This window comes from Oncorhynchus kisutch, linkage group LG15, assembly GCF_002021735.2.
Source record: "Oncorhynchus kisutch isolate 150728-3 linkage group LG15, Okis_V2, whole genome shotgun sequence".
Classification (NCBI taxonomy): Eukaryota; Metazoa; Chordata; class Actinopteri; order Salmoniformes; family Salmonidae; genus Oncorhynchus; species Oncorhynchus kisutch.
The window spans coordinates 46536159-46554388 of NC_034188.2; the positions used below are offsets into that span (position 1 = coordinate 46536159).

At 42.8% G+C, this 18230-nt stretch overlaps 1 protein-coding gene across 6 annotated transcripts in view; it reads right to left on the reverse strand.

Moving 5' to 3' along the window:
- LOC109906299 (protein furry homolog) overlaps positions 1 to 18230 on the reverse strand; it is a 221761-nt gene that overhangs the window by 170419 nt on the left and 33112 nt on the right. For all 6 annotated transcript variants that reach the window (XM_031790359.1, XM_031790358.1, XM_031790357.1 and 3 more), the window contains exon 2: positions 4548 to 4747. In XM_031790359.1, the coding sequence (XP_031646219.1) occupies positions 4548 to 4747 (200 nt within the window). The remainder of the gene's footprint in view (positions 1 to 4547; positions 4748 to 18230) is intronic.

Here is an 18230-nt window from a genome sequence, read left to right on the forward strand (position 1 = left end):
AAAGCAAGGGGCACCATGAAGGCCAAGGAAATCTCCAAACAGGTCAGGGACAAAGTTGTGTAGAATTACAGATCAGGGTTGGGTTATAAAAACATATCTGAAACTTTGAACATCCCACAGAGCACCATTAAATCCATTATTAAACATTTGAAAGAATATGACACCACAACAAACCTGCCAAGAGAGGGACGCCCACCAAAACTCACAGACCAGGCAAGGAGGACATTGATCAGAGAGGCAACAAAGAGACCAAAGATAACCCTGAAGGAGATGCAAAGCGCCACAGCGGAGACTGGAGTATCTGTCCATAGGACTACTTTAAGTAATTCACTCTCCAGAGCTGGGCTTTACGGAAGAGTGGCCTGAAAAAATACATTGCTTAAAGAATAAAATAAGCAAACACGTTTTGTGTTCACCAAAAGGCATGTGGGATACTCCCCAAACATACGGAAGAAGGTACTCTGGTCAGATGAGACTAAAATTGAGCTTATTGGCCATCAAGGAAAATGCTGTCTGGCGCAAACCCAACACCTCTCATCACCCCGAGAACACCATCATCGGCAGGGACTGGGAAACTGGTCAGAATTGAAGGAATGATGGATGGCTCTAAATACAGGGACATTCTTGAGTGAAACCTATTTCAGTCTTCAAGAGATTTGAGACTGGGACGGAGGTTCACCTTCCAGTAGGGCAATGACCCTAAGCATACTTCTAAAGCAACACTTGAGTGGTTTAAGGGGAAATATTTAGATGTCTTGGAATGGCTTAGTCAAGGCCCAGAGCTCAATCCAATTGAGAATCTGTGGTATGACTTAAAGATAGCTGTACATCTTCAGAACACATCCAACTTGAAGGAGCTGGAGCAGTTTTTCCTTGAAGAATGGACAAAAATCCCAGTGGCCAGATGTGCCAAGCTTATAGAGACATACTCCAAGAGACTTGCAGCTGTAATTGCTGCAAAGGGTGTCTCTACAAAGTATTGACTTTGAGGAGATGAATAGTTACACGCGCTTAAGTTTGTAGTTTTTTTGTCTTATTTCTTGTTTGTTTCACAAAAAATATTTTGCATCTTCAAAGTGGTAGGCATGTTGTGTAAATCAAATGATACAAACCCCTCCAAAATCTATTTTAATTCCAGGTTGTAAGTCAACAAAATAGGAAAAATGCCTAGGGGAGTGAATACTTTCGCAAGCCACTGTATGCTTCAACAATCTAAATCAATATTACCCTAAAACCAGTCAGTGTGCTACCCAGCATGCAACAGTCTCTATGTCTCCAGGCTTGACACTTGACCTTCCTCTGACCTAGGGTCATGACCTCACTTCCCCCCATGCCACCGAGGAACTCCCTGGATCATGAAACTGCTCTGCTTATATTTGTATTAATATTTATTTATTCAGGGCAAACCCATTGAAACCAGGGTCTCATTCATAAGAGTGCCCTATAGCAACACAATAATCAACTACAATACAAAACAAAACAGCAATTAGTAAAATGTCAAATAAAAATACAGCACAAAATGTAAGAAAAGCAGTTACATTCTTCAGCTACGAGGTCCACAATCAACACTTTAATTTCCCATGCAGCACCAGAACATCCAATTGTAATGAGTTTTGTAAATTGTTCCAGCAGCGAGGCGCATTAAAACTAAAGTGGATTTACCTAATTCGGTGGAGACCTGAGTAACCTCAAGAGTTAACCAACCCTGTGGACGGGTTTGGTAACTCATGTTTTTATACTTCAACAATGAAGTTACGTAAGTCGGAAGCTTGAGTAGTAGAGCTTTGTAAACAAAAGAGGAATAGTGAAGTGATCTACGGGACTGAAATGAGGACCAGCCAACCTATTGATACAGGATGCAGTGATGAGTATTAAAACCGTGACCTGTGATAAAGCGAAGGGAACTATGGTAGGTGACATCCACAGGCTTAAGAGTAGTGGCTGCTGCATTCTGGTAAATGGTGTCACTATAGTCAAGAACTGGCAGGAAAGTTGACTGCACAATCTGCTTCCTGCTGTTTAGGGTGAGGCAAGATCTATTTCTAAATCTTAGCTTTTACTAGCTTATCAGTATGTTTGTTAAATGTTAAATCCTTGCCAATCCAAATGCCCAGATATAGGAACCCAATGGAAGGGAGAACCATTCAATTATTAAATATTGAAGTCCATCGGAAACATTTTTGCGAGAATTAGAGAACAACATACAGTAGTAGTCAAAAGTTGACACACTTACTCATTCCAGGGATTTTCTTTAAAAAAAAAAATTCTACATTGTAGAATAACAGTGAATAGATTGAAACTATGAAATAACACATATGGAATCATGTAGTAACCAAAAATGTAGACTTGATGACAGCTTTGCACACTCTTGGCATTCTCTCAACCAGCTTCATGAGGTAGTCACCTGGAATGCATTGCAATTAATAGGTGTGCTTTCTTAAAAGTAATTTGTGGAATTTCTTTCCTTCTTAATGCGTTTGAGCCAATCAGTTGTGTTGTGACAAGGTAGGGGTGGTATACAGAAGATATCCATATTTGGTAAAAGACCAAGTCCATATTATGGCAAGAACAGCTCAAATAAGCAAAGAAAAACGACAGTCCATCATTACTTTAAGACATGAAGGTCAGTCAATGCGGAACATTTCAAGAACTTTAACGTTTCTTCAAGTGCAGTCGCAAAACCCAACAAATGCTATGATGAAACTGTCTCTCATGAAAGAAAGACCCAGAGTTACCTCTGCTGCAGAGGATAAGTTCATTAGAGTTAACTGCACCTCAGATTGCAGCCCAAATAAATGCTTCACAGAGTTCAAGTAACAGACACATCTCAACATCGACTGTTCAGGGGAGATTGTGTGAATCAGACCTTCATGGTTGAATTGCTGCAAAGAAACCACTACTAAAGGACACCAATGAGAAGAAGAGACTTGCTTAGGCAAAGAAACACGAGCAATGGACATTAGAACAGCAGAGTAGGTGAACGGATGATCTCCACATGAGTGGTTCCCACCGTGAAGCATGGAGGAGGTGTGATGGTGTTGGGGTGCTTTGCTGGTGACACTGGTCTTGATTTATTTAGAATTCAAGGAACACTTAACCAGCATGGCTACCGAAGCCTTCTGCAGCGATATGCCATCCTATCTGGTTTGTGTTTAGTGGGACTATTATTTGTATTTCAACAAGACAATTAACCAAAAAACAACTCCAGGCTGTGTAAGGGCTATTTGACCAAGAAGGAGAGTGATGGAGTGCTGCATCAGATGACCTGGCCTCCACAATCACCCAACCTCAACCCAATTGAGATGGTTTGGGATGCGTTGGATAGCAGAGTGAGATAAAGCAGCCAACAAGTTCTCAGCATATGTTGGAAATGCTTTATTTAGAATTTTTATTTATTTAACCTTTATTTAACTAGGCAGGTCAGTTAAGAACAAATTCTTATTTACAATGACGGCCTACCCTGGCCGCCCTATGGGACTCCCAATCCCAATATGATGCAGCCTGACTCTTGGAAAATCATTCCTCATGAAGTTGTTTGAGAGAATGCCAAGAGCGTGCAAAGCTGTCATCAAGGCAAAGGTTGGCTACTTTGAAGAACCTCAAATATAAATAATATTTTGTTTAACACTTTTTTGGTTACTACATGATTCCATATGTGTTATTTCATAGTTGAGTGGAGCAGGCCGAGAGTTTCAAGTTCCTTGGTATTCACATCCCCAACAAACTATCATGGTCCAAACACACCAAGACAGTTGTGAAGCGGGTACGACAACACATTTTCCCCCTCAGAATGCTGAAAAGATTTGGCATGGGTCCCCAGATCCTCATAAAGTTCTACATCATCGAGAGCATCCTGACCGGTTGCATCACCGCTAGGTATAGCAACTGCTCAGCATCCGACCGTAAGGCACTACAGAGGGTCATGCATACGGCCCAGTATATCACTGGGGCCAAACTTTCTAATATCCAGGACCGATATAATAGGCAGTGTCTGAGGAAGGGCCAAAAAATAGTCTGTTCTCTCTGCTACCGCACAGCAAGCGGTACCGGAGTGCCAAGTCTAGGACCAAAAGGCACATTAACAGCTTCTATCCCCAAGCCATAAGACTGCTGAACAACTGAACTAATCAAATGGCCACCCAGGCTATTGACATTGACACCCACGCACATTGACTTGGTACAGTACCCCCTGTAAATAGCCTCGTTATTGTTATTTACATTTCTTGTTTAACTTTTTGAAAAAATACTTTTATTTATTTAATTAATTAACTTTTATTAACTATTTCTTGAACTGCATTGTTGGTTAAGGGCTTGAAGTGAGCATTTCACGGTACGGTTATATTCAGGGCATGTGACGAATAAAATTGGATTTGATTTGAATTAGTAGGTGTTTCCAAACTTTTGTAAGGCAACAAAGTTAGACTGTAGCTTTAACAGAGCCTGGTTTACAGCTGTGGCACATGGACGGACAGATGGACACAGACAGACACGGATGGACAGATGGACAGACAAACAGATAGATATACAGGGCAAACAGGTTGACTCACCAGCGGCTCGGCCATGATGATGCGTATCTTGCGCTCGGACTGCGTGGTGAAGTTTACGAACAGGCTCTTGAGGACATACTCCCCAGGCCGGCTCTCCGGGTCGATGCTAATGGGCATCATGGCTGGAGGACCCTTGTCTCCTTGGGGACTCAGCACTGGAGGGATGGGTGGCTTACTGTATCCGGTTCCCACTGGAGACGCTGGGGACACACCACAACACACAGGTTAGGAAATTACGTACATTTGACATATTCTACCTGTAATTGTGTAAGAGCAGCAATGTACTGTTGCTAGTAGTGTACTTCATCGTTAAGGACGTTTTAGTCAGGTTGTATCAGGATGTTTTGTTAACTTTCATGTTTTATTTTATTTTTATTCAATTTTTGTTATTTTTTTATTGAATATTAAATCATCCATTCTACAGTACTTGCAGTGAAGCCACTCAACATTTACATTACATTCAGTCATCTAACTTTTATTTATCTGTTATTTTACCAGGTAAGTTGACTGAGAACACGTTCTCATTTGCAGAAACGACCTGGGGAATAGTTACAGGGGAGAGGAGGGGGATGAATGAGCCAATTGTAAACTGGGGATTATTAGGTGACCGTGATGGTTTGAGGGTCAGATTGGGAATTTAGCTAGGACACTGGGGTTAACACCCCTACTCTTACGATAAGTGCCATGTGATCTTTAATGATCTCAGAGAGTCAGGACACCCGTTTAACGTCCCATTCGAAAGACAGCACCCTACACAGGGCAATGTCCCCAATCACTGCCCTGGGGCATTGGGATATTTTTTTTAGACCAGAGGAAAGAGTGCCTCCTACTGGCCCTCCAACACCACTTCCAGCAGCATCTGGTCTCTCATCCAGGTACTGACCAGGACCAACCCTGCTTAGCTTCAGAAGCAAGCCAGCAGTGGTATGCAGGGTGGTATGCTGCTGGCTAACAGACTCCCATACAGAGCGACCCACAGAAGCAACCAGGGTCAATGCCACCGGCCCAAGCTACCAACCGCCATGCCACAAGCCCTCCGAAGTCCCCCCCACAGTTCCCCCGAGAGCTGCCCCTCAACCATCCAAGTCACCGTCCCACCAATGCACCAACAAACAACTAAATTACGAAAAGAGAAAAACAAATGAAAACAGAAAACAATTCAAAAACAAAAGACAACAAGGACAACAAAAATAATAACAGCAAGCCCAACTGAATATGTTTGAGTGTATGGCACTATTTACATGTGTGTATGTACAGTATGTGTGTGTGTCCGTGTATGTGCACATGTGTGAGTTTAAATGCGAGTGTCTGTATATGCATGTGTACACGCGTACAAACACCTGCACCTAATACTTTTACTAAGATTATTAGTATATTAGTAATTGACTGACCAGGTCTCTCCAGATCTCCCAACAATGCTATTTTTATTGTCAATTTTAGATTAATGTTATGCTTTTTCAGGCATTCCTGAACCTGAGACCAGAAACAGGTTGTGGGCAATACCAAAACAAATGGTCTATTGATTCTGTCTCCTCACAACAAAATCTGCAGAGCTGCGATGATTGTATGCCCCAAATATTTAACATCTTGTTGATGACAAGAATTCTGTACATTTTTTTTCTGAAATACACTTTGTTTTATATATCAACTCATACACCCTGTACCATCGAATCGGTACATCAAAAATCTCTTCCCAACTCTTTTGCAATCTGTATGGCACAGCTGTGAACATCCTGGTCCTCAAATGAAACTGGTATACTTTCTTTTTAATTCTTTTTTTATTCATCTGCCAATTTTGACCCTTTATGTTGGGCAGACAGACCAGTTCACTAACTTCTCCCGCTGTCACCCTCCTCCATTTTGGGGTATTGGTGTAGTCAATTGGTTGTCATCTTGGATTGAGCAGACCTTCCCATACAATTCTGATAACTCCATGAAAGACATAACTCTACCATTCCAATTTACGATATCATTTAAAACCAAATACCCCTTTCAAACATCTTTCCCATGAATACAGATATTTTATGAACAAGCACATTTGAGTTCAACCATAATATTTGTTATGTCTTTTCAGGGGGGGGTGAAATTGAAAAAGGTTTCATTTTCAAACAATCAAAAATGAGACATTGCGAAAGGCACTTTTTAAACAATGGATGAGCTTTTCTTAGTAATCTACTTGAGAACCATTTAGGGTTAAGGTAAAATGTTTGTATAAGTGAAGCTTTTAGAGAGAGGTTAGTGATTTTATATGTCATAATCTCAATCTACCCAGTTCATATTTATTACATAGACAGACACGCTTTGTCTTGTTTGGTTTAGCATCCAGGCAAGATTTGAAAAACAAATCATCAGGAGTAGGCAGCGGCATAAGTAAGTGAGTAAACTGAGATATGACTAAGGAGTTAATCAGTGTAATTTTTCCATCATTAGACAGATGTTTACCTCTCCATGGTTGCAGGATCTATTTTCACTTGTTTTCTATTTCTATATTGTACACTTATCATAAATAGGATTTAGTACAGAGAGTCCAGAAAAGTGATCCATATCTTCAATGAGACATTGCAGGGATCTAGCTTAAGCACGTAAAATAAAACTTGAGTCATCGGCAGACACCTATGTTTTTCAGCCTTGGATTTCTAATCCTCTAATGTTTTTATTTGATCTGATTTTAATAGCTAGCATTTCAATGGCCATAACGAATAGATATGGTGACAGTGGATACCCTTGTTTGACTTCTCTTGACAATTCAAAACTCTGAGAAGTAGCCTCTATTTACTATTTTACACCTGGCGTTACTATACAATACCTTTACCCATTTTATAAGAGACTCACTGAAATTAAAAATTCCATGAATTTCTAAATATAATCCAGTCTTACTTTATCAAAGGCCTTTTCAAAATCTGCTACAAAAACTAGGCCTGGCTTCTTAGAAGTTTCATGGTGTTCTATTATTTCTAGCAGTTGTAGTATATTATCTCCAATGTATCGTCCATGTAAAAAAACCTGTCTGATCAGGATGAACAATAAATGGTAATGCTATGCGTTTCGCTAGTATTTTTGCATTAACGTCTTTTCAGCAACAAGAATAATACATTTTTATCTGGTTGTAACTGACAAGATAATAACCAAAATATGACGTCGTTCGCAGTACATTTTGATGTTGTTATGAAAAAGATATCTATACATCATATGCCACATTTTGCCCACTGGATACCGTGGGAGGACAAGCCATGCATTTGCTGCAGCATTTAATATTTGATTCAGTGCCTCCACTTTCTGGTTTTTGAAAAGTGCTTTTATTGAAAAGTTCCCGGCAGGGAGAAAATAACTCCAGCAGAGAGTAGAGGCGAGGATAACAAGCTGGAGCATTTCTCTCCCAATGCTCCACTGCATTAGCCAGCTGATCTGACCTCATCTGTGGCTGGCTAGGGAAATTAAAACTGCTACCAGCTAGCTGCTAGCAGCTGGTGTTTTCATCTGCTATTCAAGATGTCATTGCCCTCTGAGGAAAGAAATCTCTTACATGTGACCGTCATTCAGCCAACGCTGTGATACAGGCCTGAGTTTAATCACTGACGGCTTGGCCCGGCCCATAAAACACATAAACAACTGACACATTCGTTTGACTTTACCTCACAGTTTCACTGTTTCACTTCAACTCCCCATAAACAGAAAATGTTGCTAGAAATAGCCAAAGAGCCGTGTGCTAACGCCTAATAGGGGTGTGAAATGTTCCTCTAGCGTGGATTACCTCAACCCAGAATTATACTTCTAGGTCAGTGAACTGGGGTATATCTGCTGGATAAAATTGTGTGTGTGTGTGTGTGTGTGTGCCTGTGTGTGTGATAGATAAGAGTGGACAGTTAGCTAGCAGTGGCAGCCTTACTACACAGTGTTTATTGTTAGTATCAGGGGCCATTAAAGCAGATCAGTCACATATCAAATCCCAGACTCTCTAGTTGGCTACAAAAGCCTTCTCCGTGGCCTCAGGCTGATGAAGACTCCCAGAAAACACAATCACCACACAACATTATGTCAACCTTGATCCCAACGTTGACCTCAATGTGCTTTTGCTACTTTGTAACACTCTCACTCTGACATAAAGTATGATTTCAACCCCAGAATATACTCTCGGAAACATGAATTACATTGTTGTAACACAAAAACTAATGGAAACTGGGCTGCCACCAACTTGAAGGAGATGGAACCTTAACCTTAAATATTGAACCACATCATCCTGAGACGTTTTGAAACATTACATGGTGTGTTGGAACACCACTTAATCAAGTATTGTGCAGCACCTTGCCAGGGACTGGGAGTATTAACAGAAAAGGTTGAAAACACTAGTCCTGTTTAGTGCAGAATTAGATACCTTCTCTTTTGGTGTCGTTTCCTCTCTCTAAAGCTTCTAAACACCACATTATTATGTTTTTAGTCCTAGTGCAGAATTAGATCACATTTTCAGAAGTGTTTAAATGTTTAACATTGTTCTATTTATTTGATCATTTGCCATTATATGTTATTTGGCAGGCATTGTCAAGCACAGTGTTCAAACCACCAGCAGTAATTGGAGGTTGAACTGCAAGAACTGAGGATTCGGCACTTGTTGTGCTTCTTCTTCTAGGCTTAAGGGCAGACTACACCTATTGGTGTATTTACGCCACCTACTGTACAATCCATTATAGTAATACAAAATACCACCCCATTCCAATATTTAACCCTATCTAATCTTACTCCAGGCCAATGGTCTGGAAGGACAAAACATTACCACTCTACACCTCGCGCAACTCTTCTGCAGTAAAACCTCGCAATCCCAAGAACTTCTCTGCAGCTGCCACCACAACCTCTATTTCCTGTGACATTCCATTTCTGCAGTACAGTTGACAAACATGGCTATGAATGCTATGAAACCCATCTTACTGAAGCACATACTATTCCCAGCCCTCTGTATAGGTCTCTGCTTACTCACAAGAATCCTTTCAGGATCACTCACCATGTACCCAATCTTCCTCTACCACTCTCCTCACTGCTTCAGCATACGACACTGTCTGTACTACTCCGACCCTGGCAATCTCAACCTGCCTGTCTCTCACTAGACACCTCCAATCTCCAGCCCCATGGGCACCCCCCGCAGCTAACACACACAACTTTCTCTACCGATATTACACATTCCTTCGTCTCATGCCCTCCTTCACACTTCTCACATCTAGGAATCTCCCTCCTACACACAGCTGCAACATGACCATAAGCTTGGCACCTAAAAAAAGCATAGTATTTTCAGAACAAAAGCTCTCATGGAATAACTGAACATCCTAACTTGACCTTGTCAGGGAAAGACTGCATCAGACAGTGTCTTCTCCGTTTCACCACGCTCTCCACCGGGTCTGAGTTCTATTTCAGCTGATCCTCCTAAACACTTAATAACACCCCCGTTATCACTCCTTTCAATGGCGCCCTGCTCCTATGAGCAAAGCAAGTCACAGTTCTTGTCCCTAGTCGAGTGGTCCACAGCACCTGGAGCACTTTTCTGGACGGAAGAAACACAATACATCATCACGAGTCGACTTCGAGTTACTATCACCGACTCAACAGTCCTCAACCTCTTCTCCACCCAACCTGACATCACATATGAATCAGCCAGAATACAAGGATCCATTCTTTCCAATAAATCTCACTCCCACTGGGCCAGATTCATTCTTGTCTTCATCGGGATGAGGCTCAAACTCGATGGTCCTCACTGCACCTGCCCCCACAGGTACTTCATCCTCACTCTCGTCAGGTTCCATCACTAAGCTACTGGAGCATGTATCTGTCTTTTTGCACTCGACTCCAACCTTCCTCACCACACCGCTTCCCTCTGCACTCAGCTTCTTCTCGGCGGTCATCCCGGCACCTATCTTCCCCTTCATCAGATCTTCTAGAAGGGTTGTGCATTCCCCCACTCCATATTTACTCATAATAGGTTCCTCTTTCCTCCTTTTTTCCCTGTCCACTATCTTACCGTTGACGTCCATCATCTTTTGTAGCTTTTCTCCTTAATGTTGTGCCATCCATTGACAATCACCTTCTTCTTCTTTGAGGTTTATTGGCACTCATATGGTGTATTGCCGCCACATACTGTACGGGGTAGTAAAAATAAATAAATAAATACATTTATATATATATATATATGTTTGGACATACGGTCTCACCTCATAACTCATATGTCCAAGTATTACATAAGTTGGGATAAACACTTCATCAAACAACAGTAAAACCAATAGGCTTTGCTCCTTCTTTCCATCTATCATTCAATTCAAGCGACGTGAGTCTACCACTCCCGGAATGTTATCCCAAACCACACAGGCTCTATGTCCAACGAGACATCAGAGATGACACATTTAACCGGTGCCCTACTCTGAAAATCCACAGAGCGTTCTCCTTTTGCTCTTTGATACACACGAAATCAACATCATACTGTTCCTGGTCACTCTGACCAATTCCACTTAACCCAATTCATCCTTCACCATTTTCTCCATTTAGTCCTCACTTTTCGCCACCATTTACGACGACCCACTTTCTCGTCCCTAAAATCCATTGACAATCATGAATGTATGGAATGGGTGCTGTCCCCATTGAACATCAATTTGTCTGATGGTTTTGATATTCGTTCATCATGAATCATTGCACCTCATTGCACCTCAAGATTAATAGTAATATAGAAATATACTTTGATTTCTTCAAACATGCATAGGAAAGAAACATTGTGTGAAAGAATCATAGTCGACTGAAAATGTTGAATTACCCACAATCTTCTAAAAACAGAGTCATGTGGTGAGATAGGAAATGCAAGGAGATTAAAACCAAAAACGGACAATGAGTTCAATCACTATTGTCTCTCTCTTCATGAAAGATACTTACATTTTGAGCAACATATTAGGCTGGATTTACATTATTTTGGTAAAATAAATAAAAACAGTATGGGGATGAGGTAGATTGGATGGGCTATTTACAGATGAGCTATGTACAGGTGCAGTGATCTGTGAGCTGCTCTGACAGCTGGTTCTTAAAGCTAGTGAGGGAGATATGAGACTCCAGCTTCAGTGATTTTTGCAGTTCGTTCCAGTCATGGCAGCAGAGAACTGGAAGGAGAGGTGGCCAAAGTAAGAATTGGCTTTGGGGGTGACCAGTGAAATATACCGGCTGGAGTGCGTGCTACGCGTGGGTGCTGCAATGGTGACCAGTGAGCTGAGATAAGGTGGGACTTTACCTAGCAGAGACTTGTAGATAACCTGTAGCCAGTGGGTTTGGCGACGAGTATGAAGCGAGGACCAGCCAACGAGAGCATACAGGTCACAGTGGTGGGTAGTATATGGGGCTTTGGTGACAAAACTGATGGCACTGTGATAGACTGCATCCAATTTGTTGAGTAGAGTGTTGGAGGCTATTTTGTAAATGACATCGCCGAAGTCGAGGATTGGTTGGATGGTCAGTTTAACAGCATGAGTGAAGGATGCTTTGTTGCGAAATAGGAAGCCGATTCTAGATGTAATTTTGGATTGGAGATGTTGAATGTGACTTTGGAAGGAGAGTGTACAGTCTAACCAGACACCTAGGTATTTGTAGTTCTCCACATATTCTAAGGCAGAACCGTCCAGAGTGTGATGCTGGACGGGCGGGCAGGTGCGGGAAGCGAAAGGTTGAAGAGCATGCATTTAGTTTTACTTGCATTTAAGAGCAGTTGGAGGCCACGGAAGGAGATGGCATTGAAACTCATCTGGTGGATAACGTAACACAGTGTCCAAAGAAGGGCCAGAGGTATACAGAATGGTGTCGTCTGCGTAGGGGTGGATCAAAGAATCACCAGCAGCGAGAGCGACATCATTGATGTATACAGAGAAGAGAGTCGGCCTGAGGATTGAACCCTGTGGCACCCCCATAGAGACTGCCAGAGGTCCGGACAACAGGCCCTCCGATTTGACACACTGAAATAGTAGTAGTTAGAAGTAGTTGGTGAACCAGGCGAGGCAGTCATTTGAGAAACCAAGGCTTTTTAGTCTGCCAATAAGAATGTTGTGATTGACAGAGTCGAAAGCCTTCGCCAGGTCAATGAAAACGGCTGCATAGTAAGGTGTCTTATCGATGACGGTTATGATATCGTTTAGGACCTTGAGCGTGGCTGAGGTGCACCCATGACCAGCTCTAAAACCAGATTGCATAGCGGAGAAGGTACGGTGAGATTCGAAGTGGTCGTAATCTGTTTGTTAACTTGGCATTCAAAGTCTTTAAAAAGGCAGGGTAGAATAGATATAGGTCTGTATCAGTTTGGGTCTAGAGTGTCTCCCCCTTTGAAGAGGGGGATGACCGCGGCAGCTTTCCAATCAATGGGAATCTCAGACGATACGAAAGAAAGGTTGAACAGGCTAGTAATAGGGGTTGCAACAATTTCGGCAGATAATTTTAGAAAGAGAGGGTCCAGATTGTCTAGCCCGGCTGATTTGTAGAGGTCCAGATTTATCAGCTCTTTCAGAGCATCAGCTATCTGGATTTGGGTGAAGGAGAAGTGGGGGAGGTTTGGGCGAGTTGCTGTGGGGAGCGCAGGGCTGTTGACCGGGGTAGGGGTAGCCAGGTGGAAAGCATGGCCAGCCGTAATTCTCAATTATTGTGGAATTATCGGTAGTGATCGGTAGTGACAGTGTTTCCTATCAGTGGAGTGGGCAGCTGGGAGGAGGTGCTCTTATTCTCCATGGACTTTACAGTGTCCCAGAACTTTTTTGAGTTTGTACTACAGGATGCAAATTTCTGTTTGAAAAAGCTAGCCTTAGCTTTCCTAACTGCCTGTGTATATTGGTTCCTAACTTCCCTGAAAAGTTGCATATCACGGGGGCTATTCAATGCTAATGCAGAATGCCACAGGATGTTTTTGTGCTGGTCAAGGGCAGACAGGTCTGGAGTGAACCAAGGGCTATATCTATTACTGGTTATACATTTTTGTAATGGAGCATGCTTATTTAAGATGGTGAGAAAGGCACTTTTAAAGAATAACCAGGCATCATCTACTGACGGTCAATGTCATTCCAGGATACCTCGGGCCAGGTCGATTAGAAAGGCCTGTCCACTGAAGTGTTTTAGGGAGCATTTGACAGTGATGAGGGGTGATAGTTTGACCGCAGACCCATTACAGATGCAGGCACTGAGGCAGTGATCACTGAGATCTTGGTTGAAAACAGCAGAGGTGTATTTGGAGGGCGAGTTAGTTAGCATGATATCTATGAAGGTGCCCGTGTTTACGGCTTTGGGGTGGTACCTGGTAGGTTCATTGATAATTTGTGTGAGATTGAGGGCATCAAGTTTAGATTGTAGGATGGCCGGGGTGTTAAGCATGTCCCATGCTTAAGGTCATTAGGTCACCTAGCAGCACGAGCTCAGAAGACAGATGGGGGCAATCAATTCACATACGGTGTCCAGGGCACAGCTGGGGGCAGAGGGTGGTCTATAGCAAGCGGCAACGGTGAGAGACTTGTTTCTGGGATGGTGAGTTTTTAGAAGTAGAAGCTCAATTTCTTTGGTACAGACCTGGATAGTAAGACAGAACTCTGCAGGCTATCTCTGCAGTAGATTGAAACACCGCCCCCTTTGGCAGTTCTATCTTGGCAGAAAATGTTATAGTTAGGGATGTAAAGTTCAGGGTTTTTGGTGGTTTTCTTAAGCCAGGATTCAGACACGGCTAAGACATCTGGGTTGGCAGAATGCGCTAAAGCAGTGAATAAAGCAAACTTAGAGAGTAGGCTTCTAATGTTAACATGCATGAAACCAAGGCTTTTACGGTTACAGAAGTCAACAAGTGAAAGCACCTGGGGAGTGGGAGTGGAGCTAGGCACTGCAGGTCCTGGGTTGACCTCTACATCACCAGAGGAACAGAGGAGAAGTAGGAGAAGTTTACGGCTGAAGGCTATAAGAACTGGCTGTCTAGCACGTTCGGAACAGAGAGTAAAAGGAGCAGATTTCTGGGCACGATAGCATAGATTCATGGCATAATGCACAGACAAAGGTATGGTAGGAAGAGAGTACATTGGAGGTAAACCTAGGCATTCAGTAATGATGAGAGAGATATAGTCTTGAGAGACGTTTAAACCAGGTGATGTCATCGCATATGTGGGAGGTGGAACAACATGGTTGGTTAAGGCATATTGAGCAGGGCTAGAGGCTCTACAGTGAAATAAGACAGTAATCACTAACCAGGACAGTAATGGACAAGGAATATTGATATTAGGGAGAGGCATGCGCAGCCAAGTGAATTGAGTGGTTGGGCTGGCTGGGGACACAGCGATTCAGACAGTTAGCAGGTAGCAAGTTAGCAGTTAGCAGCTAGCAAGCTATCAGTTAGCAGGCCGGGGCTAGCAAATTAGCAGAAGGGCCTTAGAGGGACGACGCGATGGGGGAAAGTCAGTTTTTGCCTCCTCGTGCGGTGACGCTGATAGACCAGTCGTGGAATTAATAGAGTTCCAAGTAGCAGAGGGGTCCAAGTCCAATTGGCAAAACGGGTATAGTGGTCCAAGAAACTGGTCAGTTAACAGTCCAATATGCTCTAGATAGCTATCAGGCCGCGGTTAGCAGAATGGGCTTTCAGGGGACGTCGCGCCTGAGGGGCCTGTTGGAATCCTTGGGCAGATTATGTTGGTATTCCAGTCGTGAAGGATCGACGGGGTTCCGTGCCCCGTGCCGGCAGTAGAAGGGGTCCGGATATTGTAGTCGAGGAGTAGGCTTCAGGAGTAGTCCAGGAGCCCTCGCCAGGAGATTGGCCTAGTATGGGCAAGCTCCAGGCTAATTGGTGCTTGCTCCGGGACGGAAACGTTAGCCAAGAGTAGTCAACCCGGGTTGCGGTTAGCTAGCTGCGATGGTCCAGTGGAAAGGTTCAGAATTTGCGGTAGGAATCTGGGGATATGGAGAGAAAAATAGGTCCGGAATGCTCTGGTTTGAAACGCGTTGTATGAATTGGTGAGAGCTTTCCGAGCTGAAGGTTAGCTGATGACCGCTAGCAGTGGTTAGCTGACTGATAGCTGGTAGCTAGTTAGCTAGCTATCTTCAGTTGAGGGATTCCAGTTCCGGTGTAAGTAGAAATACTTTAGAAAAAAACAGATCCACACCACATTGGGTGAGGAGGGTTGCAGGAGAGTATTTTGAAGTCGAGGTTTAGGAAAAATATTCAAAAGAATGCGAAGAAAAAGATAGAAAAAGATATATACATGGGACAAGATAAGACAAAGACAGACGTCTCACTGCTACACCATCTTGGATCATTGCTGAGTCTGTAGTTCTTGAAGGGTTGGAGCGGGGAATTTAACCCTGGTCTTTGGTGGGGAGAGAGGTGACCTGTCTAAACTGGGTGCTTTACCACTAGACCACGGGCTCTGCACGACTTACATACATTTTTATTATGTATATGCTGGTTGTCATTTTTTGCCAATTCCAATTCGCCCCAGAATAATTTCTTACAGTGTGGCTGTGTGGTTGAGTGGGTTAAATGTCAATGAAATGTATCATCTACTGTCCCTCCTATTTTTAATCTGTCCAAGTAAAGCATAAAAAAATTTTACAAAAATATTTTCCATGGACCCTTATCATCAATCAATATTTAGGCTATAAAGCATTTGCATTTCTAAACCATTGATTGTACGAGAAACCGTTTTTTTTGGGTTGGGATGCTGTCACAAGAGGTTGCACTATGAACAAGCCATTATACAGTGAACAAGCCATTATACATGCTATGAATGCTCATAAATATTGCTTTATAAATTACTATAAGTGTTTATGAATTGTTCACATGTTGAAATATGAGAGTTTAAGCCCTTTGTATAACAGATGCACTACATCGAACAACAGATAGTTCCCCCAAAAAGGTCAAAAGGAAGTATGTTCTGAAGTGATATAAGAAAGATAGGAAACATTTGTTATTTTTCAGACATTTATTTAACCCCTTATTTGGCACTAAACAGTCTCCCTATGTGACCGACAGATTCGATCTTAGTTAGCAAAATTTGAAATTGTGTTTTTTACATTGAATAAACGTAGAGACTCAGAGCTAGAACATGGTATATCATACACCACAGTTGAGGAACAATGGGAAAGTAATTCTGCTTTGAAAGTTGATTAACTTGTAACCGCACTTTTGAGAAAATGGCCTTTGAATAGGTTGGTAAACCTAATGGAGAGCTCTTCTTTGTCTACACCCATTCAGCTTTGTTCACATCCTCTTAATTAAGCCTTAGCCCCAACCATCTCTTTAAGGATTCACATGTGAGGACATGTTCTCAACAGAGTGAGCAGGGTAGTGTACTAAACAACCAAATATTTCAAGATTATATGCTGGTTAATACTACGTCTATCGACATGTCTGGAGACAGTTGTCGCAGTGACATCATGAACATTCTATTGTTCTCCAACATCAAACTTCTTGTTGTCGTTAGGAAAAAGTACTCCAAAATAGCATAACTGGTGTATGTTAACACCAATAATTTAACACCCAACCATTTAAAAATCTATTTAGTATATGTCAATCTAGCAAACCAGGCAACTACAAGCAACTTTCTAAACAATGTTTTGGTTAGTTTCTAGCTTGTTAGCTAGCTAACGTTAAGTACCACTTGCCGTGAGGTAGCAGAGAGAACAGTCTATTACTAGGGTGACTGGAGACTTTGACCATTTTTAGGGCCTTCCTCTGACACCGCCTGGTGTAGAGGTCCTGGATGGCAGGAAGCTTGGCCCCAGTGATGTACTGGGCCGTACGCACTACCCTCTGTAATGCCTTGCGGTAGGAGGCTGAGCAGTTGCCATACCAGGCAGTGATGCAACCAGTGCTCTCGATGGTGCAGCTGTTGAACCTTTTGAGGATCTGAGGACCCATGCCAAATCTTTTCAGTCTCCTGAGGGAGAAGAGGCTTTGTCGTTGCCCTCTTCACGGCGGTCTTGATATGTTTGGACCATTGTAGTTTGTTGGTGTCATGGCTCCACCTGTCACCAGAGGGCAGCAGAGACCATCCTAGAGACACGGTCGACACACAGGTGTGTCCTATTTACTCATTATGATTTCCCAGTTAAAAGAGGTGTGTTTTCGGTTGTCCTTTGCTGAAGCTTGAATGGTGTGTTTTGTGCGTTTGTCTCCTAAGTGAGTTTTCGAGACTTAGTGTTTGTTGTTTTTCCAGTGTTACTGTGATCCTCCGTTACCATTCTCAGTAAAGTATTATATTTACCCTTAATCACTGATCCCTCGTCTGGTCTCTTCACCATGTCACCATTGGTGATGTGGACACCAAGGAACTTGAAGCTCTCAACCTGCTCCACTACAGCCCCGTTGATGAGAATGGGGGTGTACTCGGCCCTCCTTTTCCTGTAGTCCAAAATAATCTCCTTTGTCTTGATCACGTTGAGGGAGAGGTTGTTATTCTGGCACCACATGGCTAGGTCTCTGACCACCTCCCTATAGGCTGTCTCATCGTTATCGATGATCAGGCCTACCACTGTTGTGTCATCGGAAAACTTAATGATGGTGTTGGAGTCTTTCCTGACCATGCAGTCATGGGTGAACAGGGAGAACAGGAGGGGACTGAGCACACACCCCTGAGGGGCCCCAGTGTTAAGGATCAGCGTGACAGATGTGTTGATACCTACCCTTACCACCTGGGGACAGCCCGTCAGGAAGTCCAG